At 42.3% G+C, this 20,196-nt stretch overlaps 2 protein-coding genes across 5 annotated transcripts; both read left to right on the plus strand.

Annotated features, from left to right (window-relative positions):
- Positions 1-5,962: 5,962 nt before the first annotated feature.
- On the plus strand, positions 5,963-15,447 carry tom1 (target of myb1 membrane trafficking protein). 4 transcript variants are annotated; one of them, XM_072443480.1, is made up of 16 exons: positions 5,963-6,100; positions 8,147-8,231; positions 8,301-8,379; positions 8,651-8,800; positions 8,884-9,018; positions 9,111-9,245; positions 10,457-10,573; positions 10,722-10,855; positions 10,928-10,970; positions 11,467-11,599; positions 11,678-11,723; positions 11,835-11,892; positions 12,753-12,818; positions 13,103-13,165; positions 13,851-13,890; positions 14,826-15,447. In XM_072443480.1, the coding sequence occupies exons 1-16, from the start codon at positions 6,049-6,051 to the stop codon at positions 14,918-14,920; spliced, it is 1,431 nt and encodes a 476-aa protein (XP_072299581.1). In that variant the 5' UTR covers positions 5,963-6,048; the 3' UTR covers positions 14,921-15,447. The 4 variants fall into 4 exon arrangements, with proteins under 4 accessions (XP_072299581.1, XP_072299583.1, XP_072299584.1 ...); XM_072443482.1 differs by having other exon boundaries at positions 10,725-10,855; XM_072443483.1 differs by lacking the exon at positions 9,111-9,245.
- A 364-nt stretch (positions 15,448-15,811) lies between these two features.
- gcat (glycine C-acetyltransferase) lies at positions 15,812-19,970 on the plus strand. The gene is made up of 9 exons (XM_072443485.1): positions 15,812-16,100; positions 16,780-16,910; positions 16,989-17,090; positions 17,353-17,499; positions 17,696-17,850; positions 17,925-18,007; positions 18,483-18,654; positions 19,292-19,413; positions 19,492-19,970. Exons 1-9 carry the CDS (start codon positions 15,884-15,886, stop codon positions 19,641-19,643), a joined length of 1,281 nt encoding a protein of 426 aa, XP_072299586.1. The 5' UTR covers positions 15,812-15,883; the 3' UTR covers positions 19,644-19,970.
- Positions 19,971-20,196: the final 226 nt, after the last annotated feature.

The raw sequence follows: 20,196 nt of genomic DNA on the forward strand, positions 1-20,196 counted from the left end.
CGTAGTGCGCACGAAATCGAGCGCAAAGCGCTCGCCCACTTCCAAACACTCACTAACGCACTCCTTCACTCATGCACGCCCCGTGCATACTAATTAGTAGTAGGAAAATGGAACATTATCGTTGTAAAAGGGCGAAGCCTGTGCAAAAGTGCGCACTAAACGAGCACTTTACATTGGGATATATAAAGCACTCATTTGCGCTAAGTAGCTCACGAATACGTTCCCCATATCTTGCATGTCCCGTGCATATAAGCATGTAATGCAACAATTGAACATTATTACTGTATAGAGGGCCAAAAACACAAAGTGGGCGGAGCCCACTCAAAATTAACGAAAGTACCCGTCAGTGACTGTAGCAAGAATTTCAGAAATCTCCCAAATTTTACATTTCTGCCGTTTGCGCAGATAAAGTCCGAATTGCGTCAAATTAGAATCAGTTGTTAAACTCTTTGCCCTAAACCTACTTGAAGTGAAATAAATTAATTTGGAGCCACAGCGCCCCCTACAGATTTTATATGGAGGTTAAATGTTTAGTTTTGCGAAATTATATGAAATTTGACACACAACTCAATTTTGCCATCCCCATCAGAAAAGTCAATGAGACCCATGTCATAATTGTTATGGCGTAACGATGACCGAAACCTTCCATGTTATTCCAATGGGGAAATCGCCAGAACATGTTTACACTTTAGACTTTCACGAACTCCTCTCAGGGCGTTAGCCCTATTAACCTGATTTGGTGAGACTCATCTTCAGGGGTGGACCATCAAAAGTTATCCACATTTTTATTCAAAGAGTCACGGTGTCTGTGCGGCAAAGCCGCACATTTTGCCAAGAATTCAAAATAGAATTGCTTTTTGATGGTAAAACAAAGGGGAGAAGATGTGACAGCGTCACAGATTCAGCAGTAGGCGTACTAAAAGGACAATTGGGGCGCGTTAGCGCCCCCTCCTCTTGCGGCGTGGCGAGGGCCGATCATTAATAATAAATCATATATTTATTATTATTTTCCTTTAAGCTTACTTGGTTAAAAACTATAATGAAAATCTGCTATATTTTGTTTTCACTGCAAAAATTCTCAGTCTGTTGCCTTTTGCCTTCAAAATGAACCCTTTTGTTCTGCATATTTCTCTATAATGCTTGACTTTGTGCTCACATTCGCCGAAACCTTCTTCTCCGTGATGGACTCCATGTCGTTCTGTGGCTGAGGAGGATAATCAGCAGACTCCACATTGTGACTGAAGACACGCCCCCCGTCAACCCCCTCTAATTGGATCCATCTTCTGCCGCTTTATCCGGGGCCGGGTCGCGGGGGCAGCAGTCTGAGCAGGGACTCCCAGACTTCCTTCTCCCCAGACACTTCCTCCAACTCCTCCGGGAGGATCCCGAGGCGTTCCCAGGCCAGCTGAGAGACATAGTCTCTCCAGTGTGTCCTGGGTCTTCCCCGGGACCTCTTCCCGGTGGGACATGCCTGAAACACCTCCCAAGGGAGGCGCCCAGGAGGCATCCAGAACAGATGCCTCCTGCGGGTTGTGGGCCGACGGGAGGGCGGCCCCACGTCGCTCCTTCGGGCTGTGCCCGGCCGGGCACTATCGTGAAAACATAATAGTGTTTCAGGGAATGTCACATTTGACCAATTAAAGACCAGTTTAAGTTTGAATGTGCTTCTGTTTGGCGCCGCTTAATATTGTCAAGCAGAAGACATTTGGTGATGCTCATGCAGAAGCGGCTTAAGAAGTTCATATTTGGAGAGAGAGAATAAATTAAACTAATAAGATAAGATAAGATAATCCTTTATTGTCCCACATGGGGAAATTTCATTGGTGCAACGCAGGTAGATACAGAGGTAGATATGTGCTAAAGAATAAAGTCTAAAGAATAAAGTCTAAAGAATAAAGTCTAAAGAATAAAGTTTAAGACGTACAACTACATTAAGTAGAGGTAATGTTACAGGAGGAGGAGGAGGAGGAGGAAGAAGAAAAATAAGAAAAAGAAGGAAAAAGAAGGAAAAAGAAGGAAAAAATAATGTGCTAAAGTGCCAGTGCCTTTGGTTTTCCTTCGGTCACTTCTGTTTCCTTATCAATCTAACCTGTAATTCATACTAAATATAGACATTTACAGTCATTTGGGTTTATTCACATTTGCAGCGAGATGTTTAACAAACACGTAGCATTTACAAAGTTCGCTTTTTTCATTCGAAGGCCCGGGAATGCACAGTTGGTTCATTTGTGCTTCTCATACTAAAGAGTCGGCCGGCTCCAGACACAATGCACTGACACCCTTCACACGGGCCTCCTTTTGAGCCCGTCTGCTGCTGTCTTTAAGCTGCTCACAAACTACTTCCTTTAGTATGTTTGTGGAGGCACAGAGACCTGTTATTCTGGGGAGAATCTGAAGCTGCAGTGCGAGCAGTTAGGAACCAATAAGAGCCAGATGTAGAGATGTGAATGTTTTGGTAATTGCTAAATAATAGTTGTCACATAGTTTCTAATGACTAATAATGTGTGATTCCCCTTTTGTGTCGTATCTGTCTTGTATAGAAACAACTGAGTCACAACGTCAATTCATGAAAATATAAGGTTGTTACAACTCACAGTGCCTGTTCACACACAGTAAGTCTAACCTGAAGCGTTTAAGATCAGTTCATCATGACACTGTCCTCGTTGATACAATTGTCCTGCCAAAATGTACTGATCCTAACGATAGACTTTACTGTAATATAAAGAATGACAATCTCGGACTCTGAGGACCTCAGGGACCGGCCTCCTGCTGATGCCCAGAGTCAGGACTAAACATGGGCCGGCCTCCTGCTGATGCCCAGAGTCAGGACTAAACATGGACCGGCCTCCTGCTGATGCCCAGAGTCAGGACTAAACATGGACTGGCCTCCTGCTGATGCCCAGAGTCAGGACTAAACATGGACTGGCCTCCTGCTGATGCCCAGAGTCAGGACTAAACATGGACTGGCCTCCTGCTGATGCCCAGAGTCAGGACTAAACATGGGCCGGCCTCCTGCTGGTGCCAGAGTCAGGACTAAACATGGACCGGCCTCCTGCTGGTGCCAGAGTCAGGACTAAACATGGACCGGCCTCCTGCTGGTGCCAGAGTCAGGACTAAACATGGACCGGCCTCCTGCTGGTGCCCAGAGTCAGGACTAAACATGGGCCGGCCTCCTGCTGGTGCCAGAGTCAGGACTAAACATGGACCGGCCTCCTGCTGGTGCCAGAGTCAGGACTAAACATGGACCGGCCTCCTGCTGATGCCAGAGTCAGGACTAAACATGGACCGGCCTCCTGCTGGTGCCAGAGTCAGGACTAAACATGGACCGGCCTCCTGCTGGTGCCCAGAGTCAGGACTAAACATGGGCCGGCCTCCTGCTGGTGCCAGAGTCAGGACTAAACATGGACCGGCCTCCTGCTGGTGCCAGAGTCAGGACTAAACATGGACTGGCCTCCTGCTGATGCCCAGAGTCAGGACTAAACATGGGCCGGCCTCCTGCTGGTGCCAGAGTCAGGACTAAACATGGACCGGCCTCCTGCTGGTGCCAGAGTCAGGACTAAACATGGACCGGCCTCCTGCTGGTGCCAGAGTCAGGACTAAACATGGACCGGCCTCCTGCTGGTGCCAGAGTCAGGACTAAACATGGACCGGCCTCCTGCTGGTGCCAGAGTCAGGACTAAACATGGACCGGCCTCCTGCTGATGCCCAGAGTCAGGACTAAACATGGACCGGCCTCCTGCTGGTGCCCAGAGTCAGGACTAAACATGGGCCGGCCTCCTGCTGGTGCCAGAGTCAGGACTAAACATGGACCGGCCTCCTGCTGGTGCCAGAGTCAGGACTAAACATGGACTGGCCTCCTGCTGATGCCCAGAGTCAGGACTAAACATGGGCCGGCCTCCTGCTGGTGCCAGAGTCAGGACTAAACATGGACCGGCCTCCTGCTGGTGCCAGAGTCAGGACTAAACATGGACCGGCCTCCTGCTGGTGCCAGAGTCAGGACTAAACATGGACCGGCCTCCTGCTGGTGCCAGAGTCAGGACTAAACATGGACCGGCCTCCTGCTGGTGCCAGAGTCAGGACTAAACATGGACCGGCCTCCTGCTGATGCCCAGAGTCAGGACTAAACATGGACCGGCCTCCTGCTGGTGCCAGAGTCAGGACTAAACATGGACCGGCCTCCTGCTGGTGCCAGAGTCAGGACTAAACATGGACCGGCCTCCTGCTGATGCCCAGAGTCAGGACTAAACATGGACCGGCCTCCTGCTGGTGTCCAGCTGTTCCTGAGGCTTCTACTCTGACGATGTTCAAATTAGGGCTGTGCTCAATATTTTCATATTGTGATATATTGTTACGGACTTATTGGCAGTACGTGTATTGAGATGTGTATCGTGATACTTTTAAACAACTTGAAGTCATTAGAAATTGCTGAGTTCTACACTTCTGAACCTACAGAACCCACAGACTGCTGAATCTGAGAAGCTGAAAATGTGACTTCAACATGGGACAGTTGTATTCTCATATTACGGACATTGTGAACATGAAATTCTAGGGTGTTTTACTTTTAACACCGGTTTTAAAGGATATCCATGAATCAGGACGCGTATCGTATCGTATTTATATACACGTTTATATGAAAGAGGAACTTCACGAACGATCAGGACACGCACTGGAATCGCTTTAAATTAACTTGTTTTGACTTTATTCGGCTGGATTGAGTGTTTTCGTCAGGTCGTTGCGATGTGTCTTGGCTCTGAGTCCCCCGGCTCCGGCCCCGCCCCCCGGCTCCGGCCCCGCCCCCCGGCTCCGGCCCCGCCCCCCGGCCGGCGCCGTACCGCGTTTCCACAAAGGAGGAACTCATGAAACTGCGGAGAACAGTCCTCTTACCCGGAGATCGTCACGTTATCCCGTCGCAATACTGACCTAACCTAATACTGATGTGCAATTCTGTCGTATGTGCAATTGCTGTTGGAATTCATGTGCAATTCATGTGCAATTACTGTGAAATTCATGTGCAATCTATGTGCTGTCGTGACACACATTCATGTGCAATTACTGTCGGGATCACATGCAATGGTATTTATTTATTTATTTATTTGTCTATGGGAGTTTTTATTTATTTATAGGAGATCTTCTACTGAAAATGTTTTTCAGACTTCCTATAAGTGATCTGTTCTTCTGTATCTACCTCTGTATCTTCCTGCGTTGCACCAATGAAATTTCCCCATGTGGGACAATAAAGGAATATCTTATCTTATCTTATCAAGTTCCATCAGGATTTGTGTTGTATCGTGGACTCTGTATCATATAATACACATTGTAGTGTGAAGTAAAAGGCAATACCCAGCTCTCGTTTAAATCTAAGGTAAAAACAGTTTTGTTTAGCTGTGCATATGACAGAAATGATTTTATTTGCACAGTCCTCTTTCTTTTCTTTTCTTTCTGTCATGTATGTGTGACTTTGCTGTATTTTTTCCTGTTGTGTGCAGCACATTGAATTGCCTTGTGTTGGAATTGTGCTCTACAAATAAACGTGTCTTGCTATAACAACTATAATAAAGCTGTCAGTAACAATTACAATAGTGGGATTGGGTTATTTTATAAAGGCCTAGGCTAGACCTGATGTAACAGCAGCCTAAACTGAAGATAATGACTGCCTGAACCAGTCGGAACTGTCCTGTTGCGCTCTATTTAATCTGTATCAACAACATGACTAATGGGCTCATGACTATTATGTAATCCAGGAGTAAGCAGTGCATAGGCGTTAAATCCATTGTTATAACAGTGTAACAGGTGATTGATATCCACGTCCTTATTAGAACCGGAGTGGGTCGGACCGGAGCAGCCCTTGGTCCAGCCGCACATCCACTCCTCAGAGGGTCCTCTCCCTTTAAAGGTGACGCAGCTCAACTAGTGCGCGCTGTGTTGTCGCGGCACCGGAGCGGACGCGGAGCGGACGCGGAGCGGAGCAGCGGCGGGAGAAACGGGCTTGATCCTCGGCGGCGTGGCCCGGGACGTCGGTGCAACGCCGGGTCCTTCTTTGTCGTCATCATGGAGTTCTTTCTGGGCAACCCGTTCAGCTCCGCGGTGGGCCAGCTCATCGGTGAGACTCCGCCAGCTGCGCTTAGCTTAGCGTCGCGTTGAAATGAGCAGAGATGCGGCGTTAGCTCCGCGCGGTCGTCTTCAGTGACATTTTGCGTCTCCGTCCGAACATTTTTTGGGTTTATCCGATTACAGTGCAAGATATTTACGTATTAATCAATGCACATGAATATGGTTCATTTTTAAATTTCGAAAAACATAGGAAAAACCCCAGAGAGATGCATCGGCTTATACTTTGATTGGCACGGCAGCTGCTCAATGACATTGCGGTATCGGCGGAGGGGCGGGTCTTAAAGACACTTATTCCCACGCTGATTGGTTGGCTGTTGCAGACCACTTTACCGGCGAAGAGTGGGCGGATAGAGAGGTCTGCATCCTCCTGACCCAAATTAGATTGTTATTGGCATCATGTCGCTGATGAGTGTGGTGAACGCCATTATATGTTAGCTCTATGTTAGCTCAGCCTGCGAGCAAACTGGAAAGAGCTGTTTAAATCACGCTAAGAGCCTAAAGTAAGGTATAGAATTAAACCCAAGTCCTAGAGGTGCCATTAGAAGATGCTTTATTGTCTACAATGAATTTCCCAAATGAATAGATGTCGACTTTTTGAGAGAATTAGATTTATTTTGACACAGTGGCAGAAACAATAGACATTCCCACTGACTGACCGAGGCATCTTCTTCACATTCTGAACACTGCCCATCAGTTAAAAGAGAAATAAATCACGCCAAGAGCCTAAAGTAAGGCTTAGAATTAAACCCAAGTCCTAGACGTGCCATTAGAAGATGCTTTATTGTCTACAATTAATTTCCCAAATGAATAGATGTCGCCTTTTTGAGAGAATTAGATTTATTTTTGACACAGTGGCAGAAACAATGGACTGACCTAGGCTTCTTCTTCACATTCTGAACACTGCCCATCAGTTAAAAGATAAATAAAACAAGCAAATAGCCTTAGCATCTATGTAAATGTAATGCCCTTGGTAGCTTTTTAGTTATTTTTATGCAATGACAAGGCCTGTTTGTAAAGGTGACGCTGGACCGTTGTCGTAAACATGTTTTTTGAGTTGCAGTCGTGCTCATATACCGCAGAGAGGATGACGCTTTGATGTCCATTAGGAGCCTTCTCTTCGTTCTGCTGCTCAGCTATTTACTTGACATATGGCGAGGCTTTGAAATGGCCAATGTATTGTCTGACCATTTCACCACCAACATTAGTTTCTTACAGTCAGTGGGCGGATAGAGTGGTCTGCATCCTCCTGACAGCCTGAAACCCTCCGGTCTCACAAATATAAAGGTGTAATAAATGCTTGAAACCCATTCCACTTCAGCAGTCCCAATGGATCTAATTGTTTCTGATAGAGTAAGCAGCTCATCCCTGTACATCCAATACCACATAAGTGTTTAGAGTCTTCTCTAGTGTTTCAAATGCTCTGTATGTCAGGAAATGCATGCGTTTCATTCCAGACTCAAGTGTTTTTTTTTCTTTGCAGTCAATGGAATGCAGACTGGCTCGAGATAGAATCGTGATTTCTTATCTAAAATGGAGCTGTTTGCTTTTTGCTGTTCTCAGGGAATTTTTCAGCCTCGGTGGAATTCTGCCTAAATTACAAGACACAATTACAAAACAATTCAGTTGCATACACAGGACTACAATGAAACTAATAAACAGATTTTTTTGGGCCCATAGACTTTATTAGACAGGAACGGTGAATGTGAAATGGGGGATGAGAGAGAAGGGAAGACATGCAGTAAATTGTCAGGATTCGAATTCACTTGGACCCTGACAGTCGTGTGCTGAGCCTGAACCACTCGACCACCGGGCAAATAAGTGCTTGATTGACCGACTAATCTGAAAAATAATCACTGTCTAGTCGAATGCTAAACTCTCAAACATTTCTATTTTGGATATTACCATTTCTCACTTTTGTCTCAGTTTGTCAGCGAGCGTCTGCCTTCACTCAGTACAGTGTAATATCATATGACCCTGCATTAAACATACATTCCTCAGCACTACAATCACACTGGTACGTTTGTCTTCCTCACAGAGAAAGCCACCAGCTCCAGCCTGCCCTCAGAAGACTGGGCCCTGAACATGCAGATCTGTGACGTGGTGAACACCGCAGAGGAAGGGTGTGTGGGCTCCGTCTTTACACCTCCATTTTTATACCTTTCCGAGACTAAAATACGATCCCATTCCAGGCCCAGAGATGCCGTTCGAGCCATCAAGAAAAGAGTTGTGGGGAATAAAAACTTTAAGGAGGTTATGATGACACTTACTGTGAGTGACATCCATCCATCCATTTTCTACCGCTTGTTCCCTTTCGGGGTCGCGGGTGACTGGAGCCTATCCCAGTGACTTCGGGCCTTAGGCGGGGTACACCCTGGACAGTGGCCAACTCATCGCAGGGCCAACACAGAGACATAGACATTACAGACAGACATTCACTCTCACATTCATTCACTAGGGCCAATTTAGAGTCACCAATTTTGCCTAAACACATGCATGTCGTTAAGCGTGAATTAACTGCTTGATCGTGTTTTCTTTCCAGGTTTTAGAAACGTGTGTAAAAAACTGTGGCTTCAAGTTGCATGTCCTGGTCACCACAAGGGATTTTATAGAGGGCGTTCTGGTCCGGGCGATAATCCCTAGAAATAACCCGCCCGAGGTGCTCCATGACAGAGTTCTGGGCATTATACAGGTACAGAACATACAAGCATGTGAATAGACTCAAATGACCCGAGAAAGAGAAGGATTGAATGTGGTGTGTTTTTGTGTGTTAAGGCGTGGGCCGACGCATTCCGCAGCTCGCCCGACTTGACAGGTGTGGTGTCTGTGTACGAAGACCTGCGCAGAAAAGGACTTGAGTTTCCCACAGTGGAGCTGGAGGGATACAGCTCACGCCAAAACCACAAAGAGGTGAAAAGAGGGCTGCTTCTTCTCTTTTACTCAGTTTCTGTGCTGATGCTAGTGTTTTCTAAATGTGTTCTTCTCTCGGCGACTTGTGCCAGACCTCTCCGGGGAATGGGCCTACTGTCACTGCTCTGCATGCTGGTCTTATATCCACCAAACTCCCACTGCAGCAGCCACAGAGCGTTCAGCTCAAACACGCCAAAGAGGAGAATAACGCCTACACGCCCAGCCAGGTGAAGGGCTGTCACTGCTCACTTCTGCTTCTCACTCTAAGCTTGGGGAGGGACTCTCAAGTCAGAGCTCTTTTCTCTCTGTCACTGGTTCTCATGTGTTTGTTATTATACAGTAGTAAGATCTGCAAGATCATTTAATGTCCATTAAATCTTAAAACACACGTGATATTGCTTATACCAATCGCTTAAATCCACTTTCCACAAAAATTAAAAAATATTTTACTACTGGCATCAGATGTCTCTAAAGAAAGAAGATATATGCACAACATGTAAATGTTTCCAACTGTAAAAGGTAAAAGTTTATGAGAACAGGAACATTATGTTTTTCATGGCAGTTTGAACAAACAGATGGAATAATGCAAGTACAACATGCAAGCGATTATAGCTGTCCCTCATTTCCTTTTTTTATCAGAAGGAACAGCAATATCAAAGCTTTTTGACAGTACCTCATGATACAATATGTATCCCGATACAGGGTCCACGATATGATACAAATCCTGCCACATGGATATCTCTTGGATGTCTCTTTATACTGGTGTTAAAAGTTTACTAAAAAATATGTTTTGATGACGTAGAGTAACAAAATGCATTAGAATTTCATGTTCACACTAATGACAGAATACAACTGTCAAATGAATAAGTCACATTATCAGATAATCAGATTCAGCCTCTTACCCCAGTCTGTAGGGTAAGAAGCGTAGAACTCTGCCATGAATAATACTTTATGTTGTTTAAGTAAGTTTAAGTATCACGAGGCGCATCGCTGTATCGATACACGTATTGCCAAGAAGTCCGTCAAGGTACCGGTATTTCAAAATATTGATATATTTGCTATTCAGAAAACACTGGGCCTTTTAACTACATGAAACGTCCTAAAGCTGTTGATTTGCTTTTACTCAAATAGTACATGTACATGAGATTATATTATCAGTCTATGAATGAGTCAGATAAGCAATCCTCTTTTTCATATTTAGAATATTTTATTTTATTCTACTTGTATGTATAAAAATATGTATATTTGTACATTTTGACACATAATTTCCTGTTTTTTTCTTCTCTAATTATTTGAAATTGTACTACCTTTCATTTTTGTTGTTGTTATTATATTGTAATCTGTCAGCCACTGTGTTAAAGCAATTTTCCTGAGTTTGTCCATAGTTTGTCCTAGTCTCTACGTGCACCTTTCTGACTGATCCATTGTGCTGGTGTAGGTGCAGCAGCTGAAGACTGAGCTGGCGGTGGTGAGGAGTAACCTGACCACCATGTCTGAGATGATGAGTCAATTGGACCCCGTCACAGTGAAACAGGCCGACACGGAGCTGCTGGAGGTATTACCGCACATACATGTCCACTGTTCTGTCCTCTGTACACTTCACTCTTCTTTTCCCTTAACTGATCTCCCGTTTCATACTACTGTGTCGCATCGGCCCGCCAACGCCCCCCCCGCCCACACATGCTCTGTTATTGTGTCATTAGCAGCTGTACAGTGTTTGCAAGGAGATGCAGGAGAAGATCGTGAAGGTGGTGCCTCGTTTGAGTGAGGAAAGGCTGATTGAAGAGCTGCTGGCAACCAACGATGAGATGAACACCGCCTTCAGCCGCTACCAGAGGTCCAACACAGACCACGCCAGCAGCCATCTTGAAACAAATGCATCACTAATGAGCTATTTTTGTTTTTTAAGGTTTGAGAAGAGAATATCCAATGGCCAACATGAAACACAAAAGGTAAAAATACAGTTTCCATTCATTCTATTGAGTGTTTATTTTACCATTATTATTAGTATTATCTTGTCTTACGCTAGCTGTTTTTATTTTATTTTATCTTTATTTTCCCCCTCCATTCCTTATTAAGAAATGAGAGGTTTTGTCTATAGGAGTTTTTGTTTATAAGAGTTTTGTTTATTAGAGTTCTTCTATCAAAACTATAAAAACTTCATAAGTTATCTGTCCCTTTCCTCTGTATCGACCTGCGTTGCAACAATGAAATTTCCCCATTTGTGGACAATAAAGGAATATCTTATCTTAATATTTTGTGATGACGCTTTCAGCTGTAACTTGTCGTTGTATGTATGTTTGTTGTTATGTTGGGTTGCAGTTGATATTTAGAAATGATTACATTCTAACGTTATGTTTTCATCTATCGGTGTGTGATGAATGGAGCTAAATAATTGTTCCTTTCGTGTGTCTGTAAATGTGTTGTTATGTGTTGCCGTTGTTCCAGGAGCATACATATGTCAACCTTGCAGACCTCACGCCTGAGTCAGGTATCCAATCAGGAGCGGCGTCTGCAGAGAGTGATGGCTCCCTCAGCCAATCACAGTCCGGCAGTCTGTGTGGGCAGATGACGAAGCTCAGTATGAACACCTCTCATTTGCATTTTAGATCCTGAATATGTTGATTTATCACCTCTTTTACCTATGATTCTTTTGTAGGCACAAGTGAAGCAGAAGACTTACATGCATTTTTACACAGAACAAGGTAAATGTCTTTAAGTCATTTTAAATATTTCAACTGGACCAATTCTGTGAGGCCTATTAACTGAAGCAGCATAAGAGTAAGTTCATTTTTGTTTTGTTTGTTTGTTTTTAGTGAGCAGAGTGAAATTGCAGTTGATACTCAAACCAGTCGACTGCGTCCAGGTGGAGCTGTAAGTAAATGAGCCGTAACATTTACAGTTACGCCCTTTAATACGTTTAGTCACAAGATACAATATCAGCATTTACACTAATAACGACTGCTTGTGTGCTTTCTGAACTTTGTAATAGTAACTGCAGATGCAGACTGCGTAAGATTAAGAAACAAAATTAATTCTTATAAATTAAAAAGTGTAATCCTCCAGTTGTCCAGTTGGATCCATAGCAAAGAAAGTTTCAATTCTGTCAACTGGACAAACGTTTTTTAGAGGGAAAATATACTTTAAAAAAAAAAAAATTCTAATTAAATCCACCTTCTTTTGCTATGTATTTCTAGTTACTATTATTTTATATCTGTATCTGTCAACTTTTAAGGCACATAAATTTGATCTTTCTGTAAAATAAAAAATGCAGCGATGCTTGTCACAAAGTCCATCAACTGTACGAACAGGAAGTAAGAAATCTATGACCATTAAAGTCTATTATGAGCCGATCCCAGTGAAGGGTCAGTAATGTATTTACTTGTCTGATATAAAATACAAACATCGGATTTCCCTAAAATAAAATAAAATATCTCTTTTTTGAATTTGTTAAAAGATTATCACTACAATATGCAAAATTATAGATAAAACAAGTTAATGGAGTCTGATGATTAAACTGTTTCTCAAAAAATCCCAAGTACACCTCAGATAGATTTGCTGTTTCTTTTAGCGATGACACATTAACCTTGACTGTTACATTTGGGTTTAGAAACTTAATCTGCATAGCCCCTGTAGTAGCATGGGGTCAGATTTATGAATATACTGACCTGATCAGCCTAACAACTGTTGACGCGATGCTTCCTTTTCAAACTCCTGTTCTGTCTTGCACCAAGGACGAGAGCCCTGTCTCCACCAACAGCTCGTCCCCAAAGTTAGATTGGATGATTAAGAGGGGAATGGTGGGTTTGTTCACTCTGTGTGGCGTGGCCTGATGTCTTCTCATTCACATCCTCTCATCATTTACTTTTGCTCCGGGTGCCTTCTGTTTTCTCATCTTACAGTGATGCACGAGCACTGCAACTGCATGTTTTTAAATGTGTTCTTTAGCCATTGGGGCGCATGATATTTAGTCTGCCACAAATCTTATTTATATTTTTACTCATGGTGGTTGTTTTACAAAGTACAATTTGCATGTTTTTGTTGTTGTTTTTGTACTAAAGCTGATTGTTCACTTCTTTTTTAGATTCCCCTCAGCCAAGCAAATGTGATGGATGATATTGAGCAATGGCTTTCACTAGAAGATGATGTGAGTATACATTTTGGACTGGGTGGAGCTTACTAAGAAACTGTTTTTATCTGTAGCTGTTACTCGGAAAAATTGACAAGGGAAATGGAAAAAGTTACAAAATGGCTTTAGAATTCTTGCCTTACTTCAAACATCAATAAAACCGTCTTGATTCGCTTTTCAAACGTAAACCCCTCCAAGCACATACATTTGTAGTAAACGTAAACATTAGACAGAAGATCAGGATTGTAAATTAATTTAAATATTAATTTACACTAAACTTACTTTTAAAAATCATAGTCAAAAACTAGGAAACGCACTGAAGTTCGACTTGATGAATTTCAAACGATGTGTTTGTGATAGTTTTGGAATGGGACTGGTTTTATTAAATGAATGGATGAGTGAATGCATTAATATATTTGAAATGTATTCTGCAGATTTATTGTATTTGATTGGTATAAAGGCCATTTTTTAGATGAACTTGTCCAGGGACTGCAGATGAAATGAGCAACTATAAACTGGCACTAGCATCTTTCCTGTAGCTCGATGTTTTATGTGCATTGTCCCTGATAAATAAACTAATAAACTAAACTAAACTACTAAATAAAGAATCCAAAGTAGCTGATGTTGAGCTGAAATACTGATACGGACTATTTCCAGCCCCTTTCTTTTGTTCTTGACCATTGTTTCTTCTTTTCATGGGCAGTATGATGACTATGAAGACTCAGATGGTGTCACCAGTGAAGGTGAGTACATTAAAGCTTAGTGGAATTAGTATAGTCCCAGTAAGGATGTATAATAATGTTAGCCTTTTATAATAGTTCAATAATACCATAATGCTTCCAGTAGGGGGCACTAAACAATCTACTGATTGGCAAATAGTGCTGTCTATATTGTAGTTGCCACTTAAAACACCAGTTATTATTCAACTTTGCATGTAATTGATGATGTTGACATGACAATTCAGTTCAGTTTTGAAATATTTTCTACAACACACGTTAGACCTGTTTGCATATTTACAGGCAAAGGCTCACCTCACTGCTGTCGTTCCTACTTCTGCCCCTATTACGTATATCTCATAAGAGAGTCTACGACAGGGCTATTCCACATCAGGCCCAGGGGCCAAATCAGGTCCTCCAAGTGATTATATCCGGCCCACAACCCAATTCCAAAAAACCCTCTTGTTTACAGGTTTAACTCTGGGCTAGCACTAGTTTGGAACGGGTTAGGTCTTAGTTTAGTCCTAGTTTCATTCTGGTTCAGTACTGGAGGGGAAATTTTCCACAGCAATGTTGGTAAAGCAGTTTGTATGTTATTTCTCACTCAAATTCAATTCATCAGTATTTTACTGTACTAACTCAATTTATTGAAACAGTGCTGGCAACAGCCCAAAATGTTTTTACAGTATCTACAATATCTGGCCCTCGGGAAACTAGTGTTGAATAGCCCTGGTCTATGAAGTAGTGTCAATGACAGTGAGCTAACAATGAGCTTACCGGGTGTGGTGTGCACGGAGCCTTTTGTCTTTTCATAGAGAGAAGGTGTAACAATAAAATAATTAATGAAGAGTTAATAAATATAAGACAAAAACTAGAGCTGTGATTTGTTATCAATTGAGAATGAGAAAGTGAAATGTATTCTCAACTTGGGTGTCTTTAAATGCATGTTTTCTCATTTACAGAGTTTGACAAGTTTTTAGCAGAAAGAGCCAAAGTGGCAGATCGCCTTCCGTCCATCCGATCTTCCTCTCAGGACCAGAGCACGTCAGAGTCCTGAGTTCTACTTCTCACTAAATATTAACAGTACGTATGAAGCTCTTGCACTACTGGAAATTAAGACGTGTTTGGATTTGGTTCCAAAGCACATTCGACATGGGCAGAGCCACCCACGAAAGACTTCTGTGAATATTACTAAAAGGAATGGTTTTTTATCTGATCAAATGTGACTTGGTTATGGAAGCTATGTGTAACGCAAACTTTGCACATTTTGTATTGTACATTCCTGCTGATGCTAAACATAGGTTATTGTCGCAAGTTTTAAGGAGTATGTGTCGCAAGTTTTAAGGAGTATGTGTCGCAAGTTTTAAGGAGTATGTGTTATGTTGTGAAATATATTGTTAAATAGGAACTGAAGAAAAGGACCGTGTCAAAGTAGCTTCACTGTCAAGAAAATGCACTTGAACAAACATATTTTGATACTGGTTTGTGCATTGTGATGGTTTTAATGGGATTATGCAAATGTTTTCCTGTAAAAAGGAAGTATGATAAAACAAGTGTAATATTAAACTAAAGTGATTAACTGGATGTTTGTGGCTTTGTGACTGGATCATTATTTCCCATGCAATGCTAAATGTAATAAGGGAACTTGGTAATTTTGCTTTCCTATTTTAAATATAAGTGTATAAGTAATATAAGGTATTATAAGAATTAAATCCAACCAAAGTTCATCTTCTGTAAAATGTGTTCATAATTTCTAAAAGAATAGCGCCTGAAAGCGGAGACTCATCTTTTATGACACTTATAAAAAGCAACACGTTGATGCCTTTCCTAGTGTCAAGCAAGTAAACACTAAGTGCAATCTGATTGGACAGCACAGACCACCTGGTTTCCCCGCGAGTTGTTTATTGGCCAGACTCGCGACGCCCTTCTTACGCACAGTTACGCACAGTTATACCACCCTCATAGTTTTCCTCTTGCGCGTTTCGTTTGTCACCTGAAACATTTAATTTATTTTGCCGTAATGTCTTTTACAAAGGCGGTACGTTTGCTGAAACCTGTCCACGGGGCGCTCCGGCCCTCGGTTTCCGGGTTGTACCGGAGTTATTCAGCGGTAGCACATGCTCGGGATTTGCTGGAGACCGAGCTGGACTCAATCCGCGTCGCCGGGACGTGGAAAGTGGAGCGGGTCATCACCTCCAAACAGGGGCCGCGCATCCACGTGGACGGCAGCACCGGCGGTGGGTTCAGGACAGCTGAGTGGACATGATTACGTGATGATGCTGGTCTGACTGATGTCCTTGAACGCACCACGCTTTAGCTGCATGTGGCAGAGCGTCTTATCTTTGTTTAGGCTCATGTAAGTGTTTTAAGTCTAGGAGTTAGGACCCTTACAGTTCATGATCATGTTTATGTCCATCACAATAACCTTTGTGGTGTTCTTCTGTACTTGTTCTGTAACTTGTATTTAGACAAGTGGCTCTCGTAAAGTACATTGTATTGTACCATATCATCTGTGGTATATAGCTTAACAGTTGACACTTAGTATTTAGCATATTTGAGGTCAAATGTCTAGTTTGTAGATGGCTCAGTGACCAGCATTGTTCTCATGTAAAAGAAAGTGCTGTTTCCATACATTTGCAATAGCATTGTTGTTCAATTATCTGTCCAGCACCAGCCGGCCTGTGTTTACATTTCAGAATTAACCTTTGGCAGATCATTCTGAATGGGCTTTTGGCTCAGGCCATGGCCATAATCTAGTTCAATTCCTTTGGGCCGGGAATAATTGTTTCTCTCTCGTTGTTTCAATGTTTTAAAATGTTTTATTTATGTATTTTTGTAAAGCCTTTTTCATCATTGTTGTCAAGATTACTTTTTTTTACCTTATTTCTTCATAACACTGTGCTCACTGTTACTCAGGCATATTAAATTTCTGCGCTAATAACTACCTGGGCTTGTCCAGTCACCCTGAGGTGATACAGGCAGGAGTGGAGGCTCTGCAGACTTATGGAGCAGGGCTAAGCTCTGTCCGATTCATCTGTGGAACACAGGTGAGATCAATGCTATTCCAAGAACTATCATCCTTGTCATCATTTAAGACTCAGAAAATAATGTTTTATACTTTTCAGGACTTACACAAAAATCTGGAGCAGAAACTGGCCCAGTTTCATGAAAGAGAGGACTGCATCTTATACGCCAGCTGTTTTGATGCCAACGCTGGGCTGTTTGAGGTACTGCTGGTGTCATATTGCTAACATTTAAAACGAGGCTTGATAATCAATACCAGTTTTAATACAATTATCATAGAAACAATCTTTTCACAATAGAACATAGTTTCTGAATTTTATCATGTGGTCTTTGTTCTGATATAGCTCAAGACTATTCATAAATGTATTGTCTCCAAATTAGTGTCTAGTTTTAGTATCAGCGTATACATTTTTGCTAATGCTACTGTATGCTGAATGTATAATTATAACACATGGACATGTCTAGGTGCTGCTGGGTCCAGATGATGCAGTCCTGTCCGATGAACTTAACCACGCCTCCATCATTGACGGCATCCGCCTGTGTCGAGCCAAGAGGCTGCGCTACAAACACATGGATCTCAGTGATCTTGAGACCAAACTCAAGGAGGCTCAGGTGTGTGTGTTTGTGTACATTTAGCAAAAAATGAGAATACACCTTTTAAATCCGTGTGTATATGGTGTATGTGTCACTAAAAGTAGCACCAGGAGTCAATGTTTTAGGTCTAAATGATTGATTTCAGGTGGTGATGTTAATTAAGCTGTGAGCATGACTTGTAACACAGTTAGTCAAAATGTTATGTCCTCCTCAGTCATCCCGTATGCGCCTTGTTGTTACTGACGGAGTCTTCTCTATGGATGGGGACGTGGCTCCTCTATCAGGAATTTGCGACTTGGCAGAGCAGTATGGAGCTATGGTGTTCATAGACGAATGTCACGCCACAGGCTTTTTAGGAACAAGGGGCAGGTATGTGATGAACGTAAACTAGAGTGTCACATGCTTTTTAAAGAGGGTTTAAAGCTGCACTGTTGGTCTTACAGAGGAACAGACGAGCTCATGGGAGTGATGGACAGAGTTCAGATCGTAAACTCCACTCTGGGAAAAGCACTTGGAGGAGCTGCTGGTAAGACATATGTTTCCTGAAAGACTGTGCTAGATATTTATACACACTTCATCACGAACATGAGGTGCCACAGATACCTGGACCCTGTAAAGGTGGAAGAGGCAGTCCAACTCCAGGATGGCACCTCTATGTGCCATTACCAGAAGGATTTGATGAGCTGGCACAACAAATGGAAATTAGCCATCAGCTACAATCTGGTGTGTTTACATTCATGTAGCGTCATGTCTGTCCGTTAACATGCACTCATCTAATCAAATAAATAAATCAAATAAAATAAAATGACCTTTGTGCATTAAGGAAAAGTACGAGTACAGCCAGGGCAATAGAAAATGACGACTGGTGTGATTGTGTCAGATTCCACGAGAGGTCTAAAGACTTTCTACACGCCGTAGAACTAAATGTGGTTTTACAGATGAATGTGATTTTTAACTCGTTATGCAGATAAATCCAAGTTGCATAAATGCTTTGTGTCTAGGTGGTTACACAGTTGGTCCTAAGCCTCTGATTGATCTTCTGAGACAGCGCTCCCGTCCGTACTTGTTCTCTAACTCGCTGCCCCCTCCTGTGGTGGGTTGTGCTATGAAGGCTGTGGACCTGCTGCTGGCCTCCAATGAGATCGCACAGAGCATGACGGCCAAAACTATGAGGTACCGTGGCTTTACACACAGCTTATCAGGGTTTGTCACATGCACTTTAACATTAGAGGCTTCTGTATAATGCATGCGAGTCTTTCATTTTCAGTAATGAACGTGAATAATAATCATGAATCACGTGAACTTAATCATGTGCAATACCATCATATTCATGTGCAATTACGGTTGTACTCGCACGCAATAATGTCATATTCATGTGCATATAACTGATGTAAATAAGAGTGTTTACTTTATCATTATTATTAGTATTATTTGTCTTATGCCAGCTATTTTTATTATTATTATTTTCTTTATTTGAATTTTCTTCCCTCCATTCCCTATTCAGATATGAGAAGAGTTTTGTTAATAAGAGTTTTTGTTCATAAGAGTTCTTCTATTTTTAAACTTCCTATAAGTTATCTGTCCTTTCCCTCTGTATCTACTGCGTTACAACAATGAAATTTCCCCATGTGTGGACAATAAAGGATTATCTTATCTTAATATTTACTGCCTCAAGACTCATGCGCACTGGCCATAATTTCTTTAATCTCGAATTAAAATTACTTTTCTAACATTTTTAATATCATCACCATGTGTGACATAATCATAATTTTTGACTCTGAATGCTCTTTTTTATTTGTGTTTGTTTCAGATTCAGAAACAGGATGACCGCTGCAGGCTTCACTATTGCAGGCACAGCTCACCCCATCTGTCCCGTGATGCTCGGAGACGCACGGCTGGCCTCCCTCATGGCCGACGACATGCTCAAACTAGGTATGGCGGTAACAAACCGAATGCAGGAGTTAAATAGTTTGAATTTATACGATTTTGACTCTTTCTCCTCTTCTGTAGGGGTGTACGTGATTGGATTCTCATATCCGGTTGTACCAAAGGGCAAAGCCAGAATCCGTGTGCAGATATCAGCGGCTCACACGGATGACGACATTGACCACTGCGTCGACGCCTTCATCCAAACCGGCAGAAAACATGGAGTCGTTTCCTGAAAACCAAATAGATTTATGAAATCAAAATGTTCACAGTAACTTGTGACTGTTACTCTCGACTTCTGAACTATTACATGGGAGTAGTTACAACCACAACTTAATAGATGTTACAATGACAACAAGCTTTATAACAAACAGCCTGGACCTTTTTGAATTTGTGTCAATTACTGAGAATAACAAGAGAATGAAGGGTTAGTGTTCTACAGCAGTGGTAAGTCAAGACCCTAACCTGCTAATGCTAAAAATAATAACGTTTGAATAATTATGCTTGATACATTTAATTTGATTCCAGCCTTTTATTTAGAACTTACATGTTGTAATGATATGCTGAGTGGTTTACATGATTGATTGTTTGTTGCTGGTGAAATGCCGCTGTTAAACATTCAGTACTGAGATTTTTTAAAATAAATAAATAAAACTGTATTTTTTTGAACTATTTGAATAAGCCTATTTCTTTATTTGATGTTGTTGTTGTTGTTGTTGTTTTATGGCGGTTGGCATCCAAGTGTTGCATTACCGCCAGACTTTATTCCTCAGACTTTTCGTAGTCCTC

This window comes from Eucyclogobius newberryi, unplaced genomic scaffold, assembly GCF_026437365.1.
Source record: "Eucyclogobius newberryi isolate DKJ021-1_F unplaced genomic scaffold, fEucNew1.0.hap1 SCAF_13, whole genome shotgun sequence".
Classification (NCBI taxonomy): Eukaryota; Metazoa; Chordata; class Actinopteri; order Gobiiformes; family Gobiidae; genus Eucyclogobius; species Eucyclogobius newberryi.

Bases quoted from the DNA above. Each gene is read 5' to 3' on its own strand.
- gcat (XM_072443485.1), top strand. From the start codon at position 15,884: ATGTCTTTTACAAAGGCGGTACGTTTGCTGAAACCTGTCCACGGGGCG. The intron at 16,911-16,988 runs GTGAGATCAATG...TATACTTTTCAG, and splicing joins GATTCATCTGTGGAACACAG to GACTTACACAAAAATCTGGA. The intron at 18,655-19,291 runs GTACCGTGGCTT...TGTTTGTTTCAG, and splicing joins ATGACGGCCAAAACTATGAG to ATTCAGAAACAGGATGACCG.
- tom1 (XM_072443480.1), top strand. From the start codon at position 6,049: ATGGAGTTCTTTCTGGGCAACCCGTTCAGCTCCGCGGTGGGCCAGCTC. The intron at 9,019-9,110 runs GTGAAAAGAGGG...GACTTGTGCCAG, and splicing joins CACGCCAAAACCACAAAGAG to ACCTCTCCGGGGAATGGGCC. The intron at 12,819-13,102 runs GTGGGTTTGTTC...CTTCTTTTTTAG, and splicing joins GGATGATTAAGAGGGGAATG to ATTCCCCTCAGCCAAGCAAA.